This window comes from Geotrypetes seraphini, chromosome 6, assembly GCF_902459505.1.
Source record: "Geotrypetes seraphini chromosome 6, aGeoSer1.1, whole genome shotgun sequence".
Taxonomy (NCBI): domain Eukaryota; kingdom Metazoa; phylum Chordata; class Amphibia; order Gymnophiona; family Dermophiidae; genus Geotrypetes; species Geotrypetes seraphini.
The window spans coordinates 217263082-217285465 of record NC_047089.1 but is presented as its reverse complement, the minus strand read 5'-3'; the positions used below and the strand labels follow the sequence as shown (position 1 = coordinate 217285465).

The window sequence follows — 22384 nt, the reverse complement described above, 5'->3', positions numbered from 1 at the left end:
TCATTTATTTTTAAAATTTTTATACCGTCTATCAACTAGACCAGGGGTGTCAAAGTCCCTCCTCAAGGGCCACAATCCAGTTAGGTTTTCAGGATTTCCCTAATGAATATGCATGAGATCTATTTGCATGTACTGCTTTCATTGTATGCTAATAGATTTCATGCATATTCATTGGGGAAATCCTGAAAACCCAACTGGATTGTGGCCCTCAAGGAGGGACTTTGACACACCTGAACTAGACGGTTTACACACATTATATAATGCAAATACAAACATTAAACAGTATATTCTGTCTCTCAGATTTATTGTAAACGCTTACCATAGTTCTTGCATTGTGCCAGAGAGCTTTTCTGGACTTCCTAAGATGTACTTGGAAATTCATATCAAGCCTGAGACGCCCAAAATGATGGGAAATACTTTTGCATCTTTCTGACCCCATTTTCTTGTTTCAGCCTTCATTTTTTTAAGTATTTGAAGAACTTCTCTCTCCACATGATTCACCCAATTGCTTGGTACCAACACTTCTACAATCAATGCTGTTGTAATGTACAGTGCTGTGTCTGGCAGTGCTATAGAAATTATAAGTAATAGTGTTCTGGTGTTTTCCTCATTTACCACTTTGTTTTTCTGACATCCAACTTTTTATTAATCAGGATGGGGGATGTTCCAGGTGATCATAACCTTTATTTTCCACAATTCTCTCAGGGTCATAACCTCACTGTTTTTCTGATACACTAATATTGTACCACCTTGTTCTTCTCTTTCTGCCACCAGCACTTGGCAGCCAGTCACTAGGGACCAGATTCTCTAAAGGGCGCTTTTAGCGGCAGCCACTTAAAAAAGCAGCACCAATCACATGTCAATCACACGCTGGTGCCATTCCCTAAGTACTTCTTAATATCTTAACAATATGAATGAGGAACTGATGGTTGGAGTGGGAGGGTAATTGTTTTGAAGGAATTTGTGTAAGAGTTTTAAGTGATTTAAATGAAATTGATTGTATATTGTATCACACTTATTGAAAATTTTAAAATGAATAAAGATAAATAAAAAAAAAACAATATGTACTTCTTAATATCTTAACAATTCTTATGTAATCTGCCTTGAACCGCAAGGTAAAGGCGGAATAGAAATCACTAATGTAATGTAATTTGGGGAATTACAGCCATGTTGAAATTAGGTATCAGAACCCATGTAGGCCAGGGTTTTACAGGCCTACATTTAATGAGAATCACAACCATAGAGGTGCCTACCAGCACCTAAGTCCACTTTCAGCGTAAACCACACCTACTTTAGACATAGGCGTCAGTAGGCACCTTTATGGGTGGGAGTTGGACTCTGTTATTATAGAAGCTTGCAAGCATCTACTTATAATTTTTTTTACTAGATTTTAATTGGTTTTAAATGACATGGTCAATTACCACACTGTTTATTACCAATTAAAACAATTAGGCAGCCACAGGGCACCTACCACTGCCTAACATTCGGGTCAATATTGAGAATTTGGGTTAAGCTGTGTTTTTAGCAGCATTGAAGTTATTTTTGCTTCATTACATTCATAGATAAAGTTGACATTATACACACTGTTACTGGGCATGTGCAAGTAGGATGTGAGAGCATGACCCTGCTGCAAATCTACCAGAGAGTGGTAGAAGACTGGAACGCTCTTCCGGAGTCTGTCAAAGAGGAAAACACCCTCCAGGGATTCAAGGCAAAGTTAGACAAGTTCCTGCTAAATAAGGGCGTACGCTGGTAGGGCTAGTCTCAGTTAGGGCGCTGGTCTTTGACCGGAGGGCCACTGCATGAGCGGACTGCTGGGTATGATGGACCACTGGTCTGACCCAGCAGCGGCAACTCTTATGTTCTATGCTGAAATGTAGCCATGTCAAGCAATATATCAATGTGTTCTATACTGCTATGTGTTTTTGGTGTCAAGTTCCTAGTTTTCCTTCATTTGTTGGATCCTAGGCTCTCATTTGTCTCTGCTGAATTGCAGGCCTAAACTTAATGTATCACGTGGCTGAAAAATGACCATATGTTTGCATGCACGCACACACACACACACAAAAGTTTAATGATACACATTTTTACAGGATTATTCTGTGTGGGGTTGTATTGGGATGATCATGATTGTTATTTATTAAAGCCTCATCACAGGTCTATAAGGAAGAAAATCAGGCCTAAAGAACTGGTTTAACACGAATGCCAGAGGGAAACTGCCACATCACAACTGTTGAGCTCACTACAACAAAAAAGAATTTTCAAGTATTCACATTTATTTTTCCATATACATATATTCAGATGTCTCATTTTCTACAATAAAATATTCTCATGCTAACACCCCTTCAAGAAAGAGAGATAAAATTTTTTTGTACACAATGAGTAGGAATGCACCAGAGTCAAAATGAAAGCTATTGCACTCAGTTACAGACACAGAGACAACCAAAGGGGACACAGAAAGGCAAGAAAACAGGTGCATAGCAAAGCAAACAGTCATGGGAGGAGCGAAGAGATACTTAGGGGGCCTGTCCTTCTGTTTTCACTTTCTTAGTGGGAGTAGCCTAGCCTAGAAGGGGGACAGAGTTAACCCTCTTCCCCCCTTCCCTCTGCTAGCCTATGCAGATGGAGGCAGATATAGCCCATAGCTGTAATTTACAGCCAAAACAAATATAAAAAACCACCTTAAACACCCCTTTATATTACTGGAGGGGAGTGGGGCTCAACAGACACTTTTCCCAGGAGGAGCAGCAGTCTCAGCCTGCTTGTGGAAACATTCAGGACATGTGGCAGAAGCTGGGTGTTTGATTACACTAAAGAGAACTGTGAGTTGACAGTAGAGAATGACACGGGGACAAATGTGTTCCCATCGGAAATCACTTTCTCCATCCTGTCCCTGTGAGTTTTGTCGCTGTCCCTGTCCCATTCCTGTAAGCTCTATCTTATCCACACAAGCCTCGAGCACTTATGATTTTAAAGTGTTTGAGGCTTGTGCAGATGAGGACGGAGCTTGCAGAATGAGGCAAAGACAGGAAAAGAACTCGCAGGACGGGAAAATGATTTCCCACGGGGACAGGGAACAATGTGTCCCCGTGTGATTTTCTAGTTGACAGTAGGTTTCAGGGATGAAGAGTACAGGTTAGAACTTAAAGAATGAGTGAATCTACATTTTCTCTTTCCTGCTATGTTCCCCAGATTCAAGGCCAAGAACCCCATAAAGGACAGACTCTGGTTTTAAGATTAAAGTTCATTACCATTGTGGTATGTGCAAAACTAACCCAATTTGAAACACTGCCCCACAGACCAGACAACTTAATGCAACAACTATCTTTCTGCTTGAAAGGTGAAGTCTATATTTTATTCCCTGCAGCAGCAAGGACTCCTGCACCTACTGCCAGCAGCCTGCAGGATGAGGACAAGCTTTTCTGCATGTCTCTTGAAGATGCAGTCTGTATCAAACCAACAATGGCAAAAACACAAAACAAAAAAACAATACAGTTTAAGTTGTTTTAATCTCCTCGCTGGGCCTTTGAGGTTTCTGATACCAAATCCACTCTCGGCAGCAAATGGTAAACAATTATTGCATCTGACATAGTGAAAGGCAGATCCATCCTCATAACCTCATAGGGTTTGGATTTTTTTTTTTTTTTTTTAACAGAAAATCCATTTTCTAAAAGCAGTGCAACTGATCCTGATTCAATGGCCAACCCAGCTTCAGGGTAGAAAGTAGCCACCATCCCTTTTAGAAAACCACAAAAGCAGATTTTAGCGCTGGTCGGTGCACTGAATTCTGTGCACTGCTCCGACGGTTTTAAGAGTTCCCTATGAGCATCGGAGCAGTGCACAGCTTTCAGCGCACCAGCTGGCGTTAAAACCTGCTTTTGCGGCTTTGTAAAAAAAAAAAAAAGGGGGGGCAGGTTGGAAGGGCATAGTTTAAACTAAAGTAAAACCCACAAACTGCCTGGTTGATATCGCAGTGAAGTACGATTCCAAATTATACAATTTGGAGCTCAGCTCATCTATCAATTTGCATACTAAACGGATTGGTGGCAATAAGGAGAAAATTGGGAGCAGAATGCCATTTACAAGTATTATATAAGCACAAATTACATGACAGAAAATGAATGCTACAGTGCAGTGTTTACAAAACAAAAAGCTCCAACTTTCAGCATAAGCTCAAAGAAGCAGCTGTACCATGTACAACCCTCTGAAAGTATTTAAATGACCGGGAGATGAAAAGCGTTTGTATGTAGTGTATGTGATTCACAAACCTTCTTCTGCATGGGGCTTTTGGAGAGAGGAATGCATAAAACTTATAGCTGTAGCTTTTTAACTTAAAAACACTGGCACAAGTAGCTACTCACATTCTGCTCAATTACAGGGAAAGAGTCAACACACCAAACATGAGCAAAGAAAGTAGTGGTGCGTAGAAGGGCTGCCGAAGGAGCAGCTGTTGCTAGTGTTTTGCAGCTGAGTCGCGGGGGTAGAACTCTGCCAGGGTGCTCTGAGGGATCCTTTTCAGCATCTCTTTGGGGAAGATACGCAGCAGCTGCCATCCGATGTCCAGCGTCTCATACACTGTACGATTATCATAGGGACCTGAGACAGAGAGCCAAAGAGCAATGAAACCAGAGGCCTCAACCATTGATTTAAACACACATCCAAGTGGCTAGTTATATAATATTTCCAGCTTGGATACCTTATTAAATTACTAAGATAATGGATAGTGGTCCTATTTATGTGATTTGTCTATGTTATTTGTACTGACTCCCCAAATCTGGTGATGTATTATTAGATTTCTTCATCGCTTTGTATTAAGATTAAGAGATTCATCAAATTTTAAATAAAACTTGGAACTTGATAACATACACAGTTTCATGGAACATGTCACCCGGCTTCAAAGGTTTTGCATATTATTAATGAGAAGCAGTCAGATGGTGGCAGAAAGGATATCACAATCTGGATCTTTATGCTTCATCCAAGTCTGCACTGCCAGCATCCAAACACTGCAAAAAAAATCCCCCAAATCTTACCCTGAGAAATAAAATTCTTTTCAAACTTCTGCAGAAACTCCAAATACAGCAGGTCATCTGAGGTAAGGGCTTCTTCGCCCACCACTGCCTTCATAGCCTGGACATCCTTCCCAATGGCATAACATGCATACTGAGAAACAAAAGGGAATTCAACAATTCAGAACATTTCTTCAGACTTGCCAGAATGAAAGCAAATAAATCAAGGAACATTTCTGTTTCCAGTGAGGTAAAGGGGGTATCTTACAGCAGATACCTCATAGGCAGAAACATTTGAGATGAAAAGGGGGGATCTCCAGGACACTCATTCTGACTGCACACTCGGGTCCTAGGTGTGTTTTACTACACCAAATACATACCCCCCCTTTTTTTTTCTTTTTTTTTTTAAACCTTATTCACCTGCAAATCCAAATCCAATATTCCCTTTGATACCTGGAGTGCTATCAACTAAGTCTGTACACTGTTTTACTCTTACACAAAATATATTCTGCATTTAAGAGTGGAAAATGACTTGAGTCGTTTTAAAAGTAATTTTAAAAGTTTTCTTTTTAAAGACGCTTTTAACCTTTAAATTATGTTTAATCCTTATATTTGTTTCTTTCTTTGATTGCACTTTTCCCTTCCTATTGTTTTTTTTCCATATATGGTTCTCTTCTGTACTTTAAAAATACTGAATTGTAGTTCTGTTCCCTCTTACCTTTTGTATTAGCTGGTCTGTAAGTCTATTTGTCTAACCCAGGGGTCTCAAAGTCCCTCCTTGAGGGCCACAATCCAGTCGGGTTTTCAGGATTTCCCCAATGAATATGCATGAGATCTATTTGCATGCACTGCTTTCAATGCATATTCCCTGGGGAATTCCTGAAAACCCGACTGGATTGCGGCCCTCAAGGAGGGACTTTGAGATCCCTGGTCTAACCCATTATTTTAAATTTTAAATTGTATGTCTAAATATATGTTTAAATTTTTTTCGATTTTGTACCTCGCTTAGTAAAACTAAATAAGCAATTCATCAAACTCAAATAAAGCTTGAAACTTGATAGCAGGGGAGAGGAGGGAGATTTTGAGTTCACCTTAAGGCAGGGCTGCCCAAGTCCGGTCTTTGAGATCTACTGGCAGGCCAGGTTTTCAGGATATCCATAATGAACATGCACGCAAGAGATTTGAATACCAAGAAGGCAAGTGCAGGCAAATCTCTCTCATGCATATTCATTGTGGCTAGCCTGAAAACCTGGCCTGCCAGTAGATCTCAAGGACCGGACTTGGGCAGCCCTGCCTTAAGGGAAGAGGTGCTTAAAAAGTACATAGCATTACAGAAAATTCTTATTGGCTACTCTAGCAGGTATTCCTTCCTAAAAGCGGGCCATGAACAGTGATACATACCAGCTGGTTGGACACATCAGCATGATCTTTCCTCGTCATACCCTCTCCTATAGCAGATTTCATCAGTCGAGACAAGGAAGGTAACACATTAATAGGAGGATAGATCTGATGCACAAGATAGAAAATGGCAGGGAAAAACCATATTAGAAAAATGATTCCGGGACAGCACAATTTTAGCACCCCAGGCTAAATCTACAGCTACTAATCATTTCTATAATGCTACCAACATAAGCAGCACTGCACATTAAACTTGTACGAGACAAATCCCTGCTCGATAGAGCTTACAGTCTAATCAAAACATACAAGACAAATAGGGGTTAGGAAATTTCTCACAGAGGGAATGAGAGGGCGCTGGTTTTTGACCAGAGGGCCACTGCTTGAGTGGATTGCTGGGCACGATGGACCACTGGTCTGACCCAGCAGTGGCAATTCTTATGTTCTTATAAAACAGACATGGGTACTATAAGAGTAAGGGAATTATAAAGCAGCCTTGAAAAAGTGGGCTGTTGGCCTAGATTTTAATTACAGCAATTTAACAATTTCTCCTAGAGCCTACAACTACAGTTTTACCACACAATTTCCAGCGCACAATTTATTTTTTTTAACTGACAATTGGATCCTTCTCCATAGTTAAATCTTAAGTTTTATTGCCGATTCATAACACAAGCAGGAGTTGTAAACTTCTCTTTGCAGTTTGTGCGTTTGCAGCCAATAAGTAAAACCTGTTCTAATCATGCATAATCTAATTAGCAGTGTTTTCAACTGAGGGACTTTGCTTTCTGTCGGAGCCAAATTCAGTCACTTGGGTGCACTTTAATGCAGTTAAATCAGGACATTCTGGAAGTTTCCCTTCTAATATAAAATTACTGTACAGAAAAAGATCAAACATACATTTAATGTACAGCAGCTAGCTTTTTTGTACTGGAACAGAGCATTGCAGATTCAGTGATCTCTCAGCTGGACCATAGGTGAAGCCCAATCTCTGTAAAACGTACATTACTTATTATATGGCAAGGGCTTTTACCCTTACAGATGGAGAACTTACCTGTCTGTTGTGCAGCTGTCGGTCCACATAGATCTGTCCCTCTGTGATGTATCCAGTCAAGTCCGGAATAGGGTGAGTGATGTCTGTATGAAAAAAAGTTTTACTGTAGTGCTGTTACATTCAGGAAAGTGATTTTTTTCCCCTTTTGCTAAAGCTTTGGAACATTTTCCATTTGAATTAAAATAAATTTTTAGAGCTAGAAGTCATCCAACCTTTCACCTCAAGGCCAGAAATATCTGTTTTGTCAATGGTAAATAACCCCAGACTCCTGTAAACAGCGGAGAATTTCAAGAGGTTTTCTGCCTGACAGATGTAGTTAACTGGTATGTCATACCAATTCACAGCACCAAGGATTCAATACTGCTAGCATTACCTGTGTAAAGCATGAAATTATAGGGTGCACATAAGAACATAAGAACATAAGCAGTGCCTCCGCCGGGTCAGACCATAGGTCCATCATGCCCAGCAGTCCGCTCCCGCGGCGGCCCAAACAGGTCACCTGTCTGAATCATCAGAAGGGGCCCCCTTGCCACCCTGGTTTCCCATTTAAGTCCTATCTTCCCATCGAAGTCCTAACCCTCCGGTTTTGCACATGCACGACCTGGTCGGGTTTCTATACTTATTTCCTGGATACTTCTCTCAGTAGTGTCTAATGCAGGAGTGTCTAATGCAGCCCTCCAGACTCTCTGGCTTGCAGCTATATAATTATGCTGTTGGATGAACTGCTTGAATTTAGTTGTGGTAAATCACTAGGGAATCCAAGTGTTAGAGGCTTTCAGCTTTGGCTTTCATGCATATGTTTTCAACACTGAAAAGCTGTCTCACTACAGTTCTGCTGGCAGATGACTGCCTGCTAAATGAAAGTTTAGAAAAGCTACAAATCTCACATCATTCTCCCCTATAATTTTCTCAGACTAATACAAATTAATGTTTTTAATATCATAATGCCTTGAGACCGGGAGCTGGACATGGGCTGGTAGAAACATCCAATATAACATAGTCGTGCAATTTACCTCTATCAAATAGCTTCTTCTTATCTTATCAATTATAGAAAGGAAAGGCCAGCCAGGAACATTTATTTTATTTATTTTTAAAATTTCTATACCATCTAAGTAGGCGGTTTACAATATTTCCATGTACATAATACTTGAAGACAGGAACAGGGTGCATAAGGACTCACCATCATTTGGCATGGTCAGGATGGGAATCTGAGTAATGGAACCATTCCTGCCTTCCACACGCCCTGCTCGTTCATAGATGGTGGCTAAGTCTGTGTACATATAACCTGGGAAGCCACGTCGCCCAGGCACCTCCTCCCTGGCAGCTGAGACCTGTGGTCGGGGGCAAGGTAGGAGAAAGTGAAGGGGAAAATGAATAGCGGTTCCTTGGCCCATGCCATTTGCTGTAAACTATACTGTCCTGGGAAACCACAGAGCATGCACAGTTCAGAGTACTGTGTGCTAAAAGCAGTGCAGAGTTTGTAATGGAAGAGTCTATATAGTACAGTATCTCAATCCAGAGCAATATGCTTTCACAGCGATGTGGAAAGGTTTTTTGCCCCCTCTTGATTTTTCCCTATTATTGCATAATGTCACATATTAAACTTTAATATGTGATATTATGCAACAATTAAAGGGATATTATGCAATAATTAAAGGGAACCTAAGTAAACACACAACACAGGGTTTTTCTTTTACAATTAAATCATTTACTTAAAGTTATCCAAAAACCAGGTGAAAAAGTAACTGTCCCCTAAACATAATTGGTTGGACCACCTTTTGCAGCAATAATTGCAACCAAAAGCTTCTAACAATTTGATATCAGCCAATCACATTGTTGTTGAGTCATCTTAGCCCACTCTTCCTTGCAGAGTTGCTTTAATTCAGACACTCAGTTTTTCTTACATGAACTCTCATTTCACAGCAAAACATCTCTACTGGATTCTAGTCAGGACTCTGACTAGACCAATCCAAAACTTTATTTCTCCTCAGCCATTCAGATGAAAACCTGCTATTGTGTTTTGGATCATTGTCTTGCTGCATAACCCAATCACGCTTCAACTTACAGACAGATAACAGGACATTCTCCCTAAGAATTTTCTAGTACATTATTCCTTCAATAAATGGAAAGTTTTCCAGGTTCTGAGATTAGAGAATGACAAAGGGACAAATTTATCCCTGTCCCTACAGTAACTTAATTTCCCCATCCCCGTGAATTTTGTCACTGTCCCTGCCTCATTCCTGTAAGCTCTGTCTTCACACCAGCCTCAAGCACTTATGATTTTAAAGTGTTTGAGGCTTGTGCAGATGAGGACAGAGCTTAGGCATTGGTGGAATGAGGCATTATAACATCACAATCTGAGCTCTAGAATGTTGCTACTTATGATTTTAAAGTGTTTGAGGCTTCTGTGGATGAGGATGGAGCTTACAGGAATGGGACAGGAAAAGAACTCGCTGGGACGGGAAAATGGGTTCCCACGGAGACGGAGGAAAATTTGTTCCCGTGTTATTCTCTATCTGAGCTGGCAAAGCATCCCCACTCCATCACAATACTACCACCACGTTTGATATTATGTTTTTACTTTGGAACATTGTATTTGCTTTACATTAGACATGGGACCTTTGAAGTCCAAATAATTTCACTTTTGACTTATCTATACCTGAAAAGGTTTGGGGACCAAGTTTGTCTTTGCAAATGTGAAATGAGCATTGATGTTACTCTTGGAAGTGATTTCTGCCTTGCTCTCTCCTTTGAATCCCAATTGTAATCAATCTCATAGTGGAATTATAAACGCTGACCTTTGGTGAGGCTAGAGAGGCTTGCAGTTCTTTTGGGTGTTCTGGGATATTCTGTGACTTCCTGGATGAGCTGTTGCAGTTTCCTTGAAGTGAAGCAAGCCGATCACTCCTAGGAAGACAAACACTGTTCCAGCTCTTCTCCATTTGGAAATAATGGCTCTCTCTATGGTTTGCTTGCGTCCCAGAGCTTTAAAAATGGCTTTGAATCTCTTTTCAGACTGATATTTCATTTTTCTCTTCTCATTTCTTCTGGGGAACTTTGTGGTGACTACTTCATAGTAAGGTTCAATATATTGTGAGGCTTAGATTTAACATAGCTAGCTGTAAGAATGCCTGGCTGTGTTTAATTAACTGAATTTATTTATCAATTAAATTTAGTCAACTAGTTGAATAACTAAGAGAGCAGTTACTTTTTTTGCACAGACGATATGGATGTTAAGAACATAATAATTGCCGCTGCTGGGTCAGACCAGTGGTCCATCATGCCCAGCAGTTCACTCATGCGGCGGCCCTCTGGTCAAAGACCAGCACCCTAACTGAGAATAGCCCTACCAGCGCATGTTCTTGTTCAGCAGGAACTTGTCTAACTAAAACGTGCGCAGGTAGGGCTAGTCTCAGTTAGGGCACTAGTCTTTGACCAGAGGGCCGCCGTGTGAGCAGACGGCTGGGCATGATGGACCACTGGTCTGACCCAGCAGCGGTAATTCTTATGTTCTTAACATTCATATCGTCTGTGCAAAAAAAGTAACTGCTCTCTTAGTTATTCAACTAGTTGACTAAATTTAATTGATAAATAGATTCAGTTAATTAAACACACTGTGTTTATTCAGCTTTCCTTTGTTTAATATCACTTTATTGATCAGAAACCATTCATTGCAACATAAAAGCAACAACAGGGGAAATCAGCAGGGTGGCAAAAGCTTTCAAAGGACTGTACTGCTACTAATCACATGAATGAAAATTTTTAAAAGCCATACCTCCCGCAAAGCTTCAGCATAGGAGCTCATGTCAGTTAAGATCACCAGCACATGCTTCTCACACTGATAGGCCAAGAACTCTGCTGAAGTCAGAGCAAGGCGCGGTGTAATGATACGTTCAATGCTGAAAAACAAAGGTACAACCCTCAGAAGAGCTTGCAGGACATGCGCCCACAAAAAGGCACATACTTTTTTCTTTGACTCTGTACTAATATAGAACAGCTACAGGTTTCTTTCCTATTTTTGTGGTCTTGGATTTATTAAATGCCTCAGAGCCAGATGCACTAAACAGGATCGGTAAGACCACATGCATCCACTCTAATCCAATTTTTGGCCGATTCTAAAAGAGCTATTGATGCACTAAAAATTTTGCATGCAAATGATTCGCGTGGAGGTTTGTCGTAATCCCCATATCTCCCATCTGATTGATCACTGTGAGTGACTCTCACACATGCACAGAGCCTGCAAGGGAAGCCCGAACAGCTGAAAGGCAGGGGAAGCCCCTAAGCAGCCTCCTGTCACTCAGCTGTTTGAGGCAGGAAATCTTTTTCTGTGCCCATGAAAAAAAGTGCCGGTAAGACAGGTAAGCGACTGGTCTTGACCAGCTGCTTTTTTATGTACATCGTCAAGCGATGTTAATGCATCAATCGCTTGGGTAGTTTGTATGGGGTTTTAATATTAAACAGCTAATTTGCATGACCAGATAGGAAAATGGTCTATCAAGGAGAAAAACACACGGTGAGCTGTTTTGTGCATTGGGTCAGCAAATGCGATTGTCGCTAAAGCAGTCAAAACTGGTTTAGCGACGATAGCCGACTTTAGTGCATCTAGGCCTCAGTTTTCAAAGCAGCTGATATCTAAACGGTAATCTAAATTAAGCTACTAAATTTTAACACCTGACAGTGAAGTTGAAAACCGGCATAAAATGAATAATTCCTGGTTGAGAAAGATTGCTACTGTGAACATGATGGCTCTCCCTAAGTTTTGCTTTCACTTTCAAATCTTACCTATTCCCAAATAAGGTTTTAATTCAATTTGGAAGAAAATATTACCATTTTGTTTTCATCCTCAGCATACCAGTTTGTACATATGTGGGTTTGTCTATCTTGCCAGTAGACAGAGCAAAACTGATTTCTATCTACAGCCCAGAAACACACAGTATTTGCCATCTCCAGCAGGGTTGCTATATAACTGGTCAGTTTTCAACCAGCCTGGCCGGCTCCTAGCCACCTATCGAAGATCTCAGTATTTAGTTCTCTTTCCTCTCCTTTCCCATATATAGGTGGTACTTCTGAAAAGCTACAGTGTTTACAAAAGGTTTTAACCCTTCCTTCAGCTCCCAAAAAGCTTTCTGCACTGTAAGTGGGATACTGTTGGCCAGGTCATTTGTTCCGAGGTGGATAACATCATCAGCTTTAGAATTCTTAGTTTCTTCCCTAATTATAGACAGTATTTGTTTGGTACTCCTGGTAGCAGAAGATCCTGGGAGATACTTCACTATTTTAGGCTCCTTGACTTGTGTTCCAAAGTTAATGCCTCTGATTATGGAATCCCCTAACAGCAATAATTTTTTGGTATGAGCTTTCTTATTTTTCCTTTAGGAGTGGCTTTTCTTCTTAAGTCACTGTCACTGGTTTTGGTTCCATCTCAATTTTTTTTTTCTTTAGTACTGCAATACTCTAATGGAGCAAAATAATTCTGTAGGGGCAACAATTGTGAAGGTGGATGTTTCTGTATCACATGTCACAGTCTACCTAACCCTACTATGATCCATTTATTCTTGGATTGTTTTATCTTTAAGGCAGTGGTGATAAATTGGTATGATTCTTTACAAAAGCAAACAGGATGGTGGGCTGGACATACTAAATGTTAAGACCTATGATAACGCATCATAGCTGAAAGATATACTGGAGTAGCATAGAGCTAGTTCTAAGCCCTAACTCAGTTCCTTCTATATTTGCTGTAGTTGTCAAAACAATGCCTATCCAATAATTAATTCACGCATGGCCAAGAAAGCCTCAAGAAAGCATACTTCCATTAAATGTAATTAAAAATTCCTCCCTGGAGGAATTCCCCCTTTCTTTAAGCACAGGGAGCATACTGGGTTGTACTGCATGGGTTAATTAACAGAGAATGAAAGCATGCTGCAAAACTGGTACCACCTTTAGCAGACCTTTTCCATTATTATTCAGCTTAATCACTACCTTGAACAGAAGGAGCTTAAAGAATCGAGAAACTCCTTTTCAGATGTTTAATAATTTTGTGAGGTCTGAGGGCCTTATTTCCAAGGCAATCTAGTTTTTGGAGAGGCAATGAGTGCAGTGCTGATTTTATTTTTAACCTTGTTAGATTTAGTTCAGACTGCAGGAAGGATTTTTTTTCAGGGGAGGGGGTGGGTTGGACTTAACTGTGGTGTTTCAGTTAAGGATTCTTTGCTGGAAATTATTAGCAAGAGCAGTATTTTCCTGATGCATGCTCTTTGTATCAGCTAGAATGCAAAAGAAAGATCAGGTTCTTACCTCAATAATCTTCTTTCTTGTAGATGTGTCTAGTAGTCCTGAATGCTAGGGTTATCCATCTGAACCCACAAGTTGTTTGCAGAAGGATATCACATGTCTCTCAACTCCGCCTCCTTCCCAGTGGGCTACCTCCTGCTCCCTCAGTTTGTACCAATGCAGTCAAGCCCCACTGTAATAGGAGGCATAACAGGAAGGAGGGGAACAGTGAAACTCTGACAATAAACTTCTGTTCTGTAACAACTAGAACTTATAACATTAGTAAAACACATGACAAAAACAGCATGCAACCAGCACTAACACTTATGGAGCTCATAGCTACTCACATGTCCTGCTATGAAGAAGAAACGGCTATACTTTTTCCTTTTTTTAATACATCTTAGCTGAGAGACAGAAATTCACCAATCCAGGCATATATTCTTAACGAGACATAAAGCAGACTAAGCCCACCTACAGGGCGGGGCTTCAGGACTACTAGATACATATAATAAAAACCTGTTTTGAGTTCTTTGAGGAAAAAGGGATAGAAAATTAAATAAATAACTAGAAGATTATCAAGGTAAGAACCTAATCTTTCTTTCTAGTGCAATGTAGTCTTGAACACTAGGGGCATTACCAAAGCAGTCCCCTGAATCTAAGGCAGGACTACTGAGCCTTCCTTCAACACAAAGGACCCAAAAGTGGTGTCCTTCCTAGTTGCCACGTCCACTTTATGACACTTGGTAAAGGTATGGACTATGTAGTTGCTCTACAAATCTCCTCAGATGAAACTGCCCAAGCCTCCACTCATGGAGAAGCCACATCTCTGGTAGAATGTGCTTTCACCAAGATTGGCAGCTGCTTACCGCAGCCAACTTATGCAGAAGAAATCATTACTCTAATTCATCTGGATATAGAAGCGTTAGATGAAGTCTTCCCTCGCTTAGCTGAACTCATCAGAACAAAAAGATGATCTGAGACTTGAAATTTATTGGCAACGTCAAGGTAATGGAGAAGAACTCTCCTGACATCCAGTAACTTCAATACTTTGTCCTTTTTCTTCAACACTGTGGAATGAAATGCGGGCAACCGGACTTCTTGATTGATTTGGAAGGCTGAAACCATGTGTAAGGAAAGCCCTACTTCCATAATCTTCAGTAACGGCTCCCTGCAAGAGAGCACTTGCAATTCAGAGACTTTTCTCACAGTCATAATCGCCACCAGGAACATCGTCTTGACCATAAGATCCGGTAAAGAAGCCTCCTGAAAGGGCTCATTTGGAGTCTTGCTGACCTTGCAACACAATGTTAAGGAAAAGGGAGCTGCACCGAAGGATGCAAGGGGAGAGCCCCTTTGAAGAATCCTGTCATGTCTAGATATGAGGCCAGAGAAATCTTTTCTCCCTGATCTCGAAAACATGAAAGGCCTGCTATCTGCACTTTCAGAGATCTTACCAACAGATCTCTCTCAAGTCCCTTTTGTAAAAATGCCAGGGCTACCGAGATCGGAGCTTGCAAGGGCTCTACATCATCTTTAGCACACCAGTGCTGAAATGTCTTCCAGGCTTTAGCAAAGGCCGCAACAGTTGAAGGCTTTTTAGCTCTAAGCAGAGTGGTAATGACCATCTCCAAGTATCCCTTGCTTCCTAGGGAAGTCTGCTCAAGAGCCATGCCATAAGCCCAAAGCATTCCGGATTCTCTATAGGCACCGGACCCTGAGATAGAAGATCCACCTGGACCAGAAATCTGAAGCCTTCATCACTCTGTAGACAAACTAGGTCTGCATACCATGGCCTGCAAGGCCAATCTGGCACCAAGAGGACTACCAACCTCAGATGATTCGCAAACCTGTGAATGACTTGACGTACAAGAGCCCTCTCTCCAGCCAAGGTTGGACTAATGCGTCCAGCATGGTACTTCCGGGCTCACTTCTTCAGCTATAAAAGCGATCCACTTTTGCATTTACAGCCAAAGACATCAGATTACTCAGCAGGCAACCCCACTGCCGAACAATGCTGTTAAAGAACTTGTGGGGACAGCGACCATTCCCCCAGATACAGTCTCCCAACTGAGATAGTCGGCTTGAACATTTTCTACACGGACGGTGGAGAGTGCCTGCAGATGAATTTCTACCCACAGAAAGAGAAGCTGAGCCTCTAGGCCTAACGGGGCACTTCTGGTGCCCCCATGCTGATAGACATAAGCTACTGCTGTTGCATTATCCTAGAAGACCCTGACTGCCTTGCCTTTCAGTGACTTCAAGGGTCTATAACACTAGATGAACAGCTCAGAGATCCAACAGATTTATGAACCATCTCTATGGCTGCTGCCATAGACTCCAAAATCTGGAGGTAATGCCATATCATAGGAGCTGGCCTCAATAGGAGATCCGATATTTCCAAGTTTATTTAAAATTTGTTATTCCGCTTATTCTGTCTGCATGGCTCTGGAAGATATGGCCCACTGCCATGTCGAAGCAGACTTTCAGGTAATCCAGCTGTTGAGTTGGCTCCAAATGACTCTTCTTGAAATTGACTATCCATCCCAAGACCTGCAGCAGCTAGACCACCTGCTTTACCACTTGCTCGCTTCCTCTTTGGATGGAGCACTGATCAGCCAATTGTCCAAATATGGGTACTCCTTGCAGAGATGCGCTGCTACTACCACCATCACTTTTTTATTTTAATTTTATTCTTTTTGTTTCTTTTCTCATAATTGTTTCTTATTATAATTAATATTTTTTCTTACTGAAATTTGTTATATTACTACTATTTAATAACTGGGCAACTGGGAAGGATGGGCTATAAAAATTAACAAATAAATAAAAGGTAGAGCGGAGAACTGGAAATGCTGATCCAGAACATGGAACCTTAATTATTTCCTGTGAGCCAGAAAGATGGGAATGTGAAGATAGACCTCCATCAAATCTAGTGAAGCCATAAATTCCACCAGCGCTACTGCCATAATGACTGAGCAAATGGTCTCAATGCAGAACTGTGGCACTTTCAGCATTGCATTGACCAGCTTGAGATCCAAAATTGGTCTCCATTTGTCTGAGTCTTTCTTGGGCACTATGAAGTATTTGGAGTACCTGCCCAAGCCCAATTCTCTGTCCAAGATGGGCTCTATGGCTCAAATATCCAGAAGTCTCTTTACCACTGCACAGACTCTGAGGGCTCTTTCCAGCCAACTGTCCGGGGAATCTACAAAAAGGTCCAGAAGATTTAAACATCCTGGCATGATATGTGGTAGAAAAGCCTGAGGGGTCCATCCCTGTTGATTTTAAGCAAAATCAAGGGGTTTTGAGTCAGATAGAGCCTTTAGAAATAAAAATCGGTAAATCCGTGAGGGCTGTTGCTGCAGCAATCTTAGCACTAAAAACGGTCCGAGGGAGAAAAATTAAAATTCAAACATCAAAAAGGTCCCAGGATCCTTCAAAACCTCAGAATTCAGACACACACACCTTTATTTTCCCCATAGGCTGAAATAGCCTTACTCACTGTGCCTGCCTGCTTTAGCTCAGAACTGCATCTGGAAAACTGAAGACAACCTTTGCCTCAAATTATCTCCATAAAATGTGGGTCTTCAGACTGCAAGTCATACTAAGTCTCAACCCCCTCAAATCCTTGTGCTGAGATGGGGGAGGACCACGTAGCTAGCCCATAATTATGTCCCGGCAAACCGGAACAGAGCCAAACAGCCTGCACTCAAGCTCCTGATGAATCAGGAATGCGAGTTAGCTACACAAGGAGTGGACCCCCAAGCTCCAAAAATATTAAAAGTAGGCTGGCTAGACAGGTTGATTCTGCTAGCAGCAGATGTCTGCCCATCAAATCTGTGTTCTCTCCCAGGTGGAGGTTCCAAACTAGTTAGAACTGTGAGCAGCAAACCTCAAACGTCAGATGTAAGAAAAACACCCCCAAAATAATAAAACCTGTAGAGCAGATTTTTAAAAAAACCTTCTTAACTTGCTTAAAGAAGAAAAAGCTAAGGGAGCAAGAGCTAGCCCACTGGGCAGGAGGTGAGTTCAAAGATGTGCGACAGCCTTCTCCAAACAACTTGGGCGTTCAGGACTACTAGACACATTTTACTAGAAGGATGACTTAAGAGGGCCAAGAGTCTGCTGTATGCTATAGCTCCAGTGACTTATAGGTTATTGCAGGGATCAATATAATCACCCTTGTTTTTTGACCTTTGAGCCCAGTAATGCAGATAGTGGAGGTTTCTGGAATGATTCAAGTAGGTATAACTGAAATTAATTTGGAAACCCCCCCCCAACAAAAAAACCTCACTACCTGTGAATAAGTAAAGATTAGAATGTATTCTCTATTATGCTGTCAATGAGTGTTTCCTTGAAAATCTGGGAGTGTCGTAGGACAAAGATCTGTATGACCAGATCACATTGGATTAAGGGCTTCCTCTGCAACTTGTGGTTGCTTAGGCACATTAACCTTTGCTAAATCAAGACTTAATGTTAATTCATGCCTGTATTACATCCAGGTTGGATCACTGCAATAATCTGTCAGCTCTCCAAGTGCCATCTGGAGAGATTACAGTTTGTTCACAATACAGCTGCATGTTTATTAATAAATAAAATCATTTATACAGTCTTGTCAGTAGTCCATTGGTTGCAAACTGAGTGTGAGGGTTGATTTAACGTCTTTTATTATAAGTGTTAAAAGCTTTGCTCTTTGACAGGCCTTCATGCTTATTCAAATTGTTTTAGGTATATAAGCCTTCATGAAGTTTGCAGTCCTTGCAGCAATTCTTGCTCCTAGAGCCAGGTAACTAAACTAAACTAAGCCTTAGGTTTATATACCGCATCTTTATAACAGCGCTCTAGGAGAAAGAATGTTCACGAACATTTGCAGTTCTTGACAGTAAAGTTATAGATTGCAAGTAGAATTGCAGTTTGATAGGTTATCCAATATTTAAATTGCAAGCAGGTTTTTTTTTTTTAGGCATTTAGATTTGGAATGGGACAACGATATATTAAGAATATTTTATTTGCCAATTGTATCATGCATCCGGTTTTCTGGCGAGGTGTGCTATCAAATCTTGTAAAGGTAAAGTTACATTTCATGCTCAGCTCTTTCGTTGAACAAACATTAGCATTTTATTGTCTGGGAAATTATCTGAGATTGGAGCAGTAGGATTTTATATGAGAGCATTCACAAATCTTTGTTGATAGATAATGGACATTAGATATCATAGAGTATTTTACTCCAACTAGATTTTGTAAGATATATCCTACCATGGGTAAATAGGGGGCAAATGATACTTTTACATATCGGGTGAAAGTGTGTAGTACAATGTACTGGAGGAAGTTTTTGAATTAATTATACAGAGAACTAATGTGGTATTTTCTATAAACCAAGATATTTTTATTGTATCAATCAACAAAGCCCTACAGAAATCTAGAGTCTTTAATAACTGAGTATTCACTGCAGCATGGAGGAGAAAGATTTGCTTTCCAATAAGCCCTTTGCATCATTTGATTTGGACTGCCTATGCAATGACCGGACTGAGAAAAGTGTGGGTGCCTTAGTGCAAGTTGTCTGAACAGCACATGTTATTTTTATATGGTTGTTTCAATATTACTATTTGTTGTTCGTTCTTTCATAGCTGTAGAGTTCAGTTGGGTAAAAATCTCCCAAAGAAGGGAAGGGATTGTGGGTATAGCTCACACCTTTCAGTTGTACTTCAAGGAACCTTTCAGTTGTACTTCAAGTACATTTGGGTACAATGGGCAATTTCCTGTCCTCAAAGGATTTGCATTCTAAGCTTGCAGCTGACCTGAGGCAATGAAGAATTTTTAAGTGACTTGCCCAAGAGCACAAAGAGCCACAGTGGGATTTGAATCCTAGCTTCCCTGGTTCTCAGCAAATTACTTTAACCAATAGGCTATGTCTCCACTCTAAACTGGCGACGCCCAAATGACATGATGCTATCATGTAAAAAACATGATGACATCATCAATCCCCAAACATCCTCCGGATGTAAGTAAAGGAGGTGCAGTATGCCAATTTGGAGAAAGTATGTTTACCAATGGCTGCCCACATATTGTTTGGGTAAAAAAAAGAAAACCTGGGTAGATTGTATAAGAGCTTTAGACTGTATAAGAGCTTTAGACTATTTAACTTATTTATAGATGATCTACTGTAGAAATTGGAATGACGAGTGAGGTGATTGAGTTTGCAGACGACACTTAACTGTTCAGGGTTGTTGAAGCGCATGCGGATTGTGAAGGATTGCAGGCGGACCTTGGGAAATTGGAAGACTGGGCATCCAAGTGGCAGATGAAATTTAATGCGGACAAATGCAGAGTGATGCACATTGGGAAGAGTAGCTTGAATCACAGTTGCCAGATGCTGGTGTCCACCTTGGGGGTTGGCGCCCGGGAAAGGGATCTGGGTGTCATTGTAGACAATATGATGAAAACTTCCGCCCAATGTGCGGTGGTGGCCAAGGGGGCAAATAGGATGCTGGGACTTATTGAGAAAGGGATGGTTAACAAGACTAAGAATGTTGTAATGCCCCTGTATCGCTCCATGGTGTGACCTTATCTGGAGAGTTGCATTCAGTTCTGGTCTCCTTGCCTCAAGAGGAATGTGGTGGCGCTGGAGGAGGTTCAAGGAGGAGCGGCCGGGATGGTAGGGGGATGGAACTCCTCTCAAGTAAGGAAAGATTAAAACAGTTAGGACTCTTCAACTTGGAGGGGAGGCGTGATTGAGGTCTGCAGGATCTTGAGTGAAGTGGAACGGGTGCAGGTGGATCAATTTTTCATTCTGTCGGAGATTGCAGAGACTGGGGAACCCTTGATGAAGTTACAGGGAAATACTTTTAGGACCAATGGGAGGAAGTTTTTTTTTCACTCAGATTGTGGTCGGGCTCTGGAACGCATTCCCAGAGAATGTGGTGGGAGCGGACGGCATGGCTGGTTTTGGGAGGGGTTCGACAAGTTCCTGGAGGAAAGGTCCATGGTCTGTTGTTGGGAAAGACATGAGGGAAGTCACTGCTTGCCCTGTGTTGGTAGCATGTTTAACCAACTTCCATCTCAAATGCACTTTCATACCAAATGTTTAGGAAGTCAATAAAAAACTTATCTCTTTGACAAATTTCTCTGACCCCCACTTCAACCTGATGTACTTCCAAAACACTTCCAGATAAACCTGACTAAACTTAACATGTCAATGTAAGTTCGAAAGTTTTCTGTAATGTCGCTGTCTGTATACAGTCTCTTCCCTTGTAAACAGCTTAGAACTGTTTGTGGTATTATTATTATTATTCCAGATAGAAAGCCAAGGCTCTTTGGATGACAATTCGTATCTTTATCTTACTTGGCTAATAAAGCATGATGAAAATCATAGTTCCCTAGTTCTGCTTGGAGTTTCAGCAGTCTTCCCTATTAGAGATATTGGAAAGTAAGCATACAGAACGCCCTCCCCCCAGCAGAGGAGAATTCATCCTATGCTAGCCTGTCATAAGATCTGAGTTGGGAGCAGTAGAGACTTTGTTGTTGAGACAAGTGGCAAAGAAATCCACTGAGAGGGTACCCCACTCTTGAAAGATCTTGTGAACAACGCCTATACTGAGAGATCATTCATGCCATTGCATCACCCTGCTCAGACTGTCCACCAGACTGCTGTCTTTGACCCCCCACACCACACACATGTTTGTGGCTCTAATCACTATCCCACAGCTGGTAGCCCACTGCCACATCCCAACTGCTTCCTGACAGAAGGGGTAGGGATTCTGTGCCCTCCCTGCATGTTGAGAATACATGGAAACCTGATTGTTTGAATTAGTACAATTTAATCAAACAACTAATCTCTGAAGCCTTTAGAGTGCTACATATTGCCTACAGCTCCAGAAGACTGATGTGAAGCTGATTTTCCTGAGCAGACCCAGTGTCCCTGAATGTGAAGTTCATCTACATGTGCACGCCATCCCAGGTTAGATGCATCTTTGGTCAGAATTTTCTGGAGAAGAGGAATTTGGAATGAAAATCCTCAAATCAAATTGATTTGTCCACCAGAGAAGAGATTGCCACAACTCTGCAGTTAGCAAGATGGTATCCTTTAGATTCCCCATGGCCTGATACCACTGTGAAGCCAGAATCCACTGGACACCTTGGAAATGAAGGTGTGCCATAGGCTTGGCATACACATTGGAGGCCATATGGTCTACCAACCTCAAAATCTGCCAAGCTATGACCCAATGGCTGCTGCAAACCTGATAAGCGATGCAACTGGGCACATCTGCTCTTGAACCATGTCTAGTATGGGAAAGGGGACAAGTTACAAAACAATGTAACAGGAGTGATAAAATGCAAGTATTGAACTGAAGGAAAATCACTCCGTGGACCTATTCAAAGTATTGAAGCCTGTGAACTTTGTTATATCATCCATATAATACTTTGAATAGGTCCACGGAGTGATTTTCCTTCAGTTCAATACTTGAACCATGTCTAGCAGGACTCCAATGTACTCCCAATTGCTTTTACTGGAAGCAGTTGAGACGTTGGGTAGTTGAAAACAAACTCAAGTAGCTCCAACACAGAACTAGTTCTCTACATGGATTCTTGAGCACCCCTTTGATATGCTCTTATTTATTTATTCTAATTATTTATATATCGCCTATTAATTGTTTAACCGGTTTAC

General features: G+C 41.2%; 1 protein-coding gene across 1 annotated transcript in view; it reads right to left on the bottom strand.

The window, feature by feature from the left end:
• Positions 1-2255: 2255 nt before the first annotated feature.
• Positions 2256-22384, bottom strand: part of ATP6V1B2 (ATPase H+ transporting V1 subunit B2) — a 55053-nt gene continuing 34924 nt past the window's right edge. Inside the window, exons 9-14 of the mRNA XM_033949042.1 lie at positions 11228-11351; positions 8633-8783; positions 7453-7535; positions 6408-6512; positions 5031-5160; positions 2256-4596 (exon numbers count right to left, since the gene is read on the bottom strand). Of these exons, the coding sequence (XP_033804933.1) occupies positions 4454-4596; positions 5031-5160; positions 6408-6512; positions 7453-7535; positions 8633-8783; positions 11228-11351 (736 nt within the window). The 3' untranslated portion in view covers positions 2256-4453. The remainder of the gene's footprint in view (positions 4597-5030; positions 5161-6407; positions 6513-7452; positions 7536-8632; positions 8784-11227; positions 11352-22384) is intronic.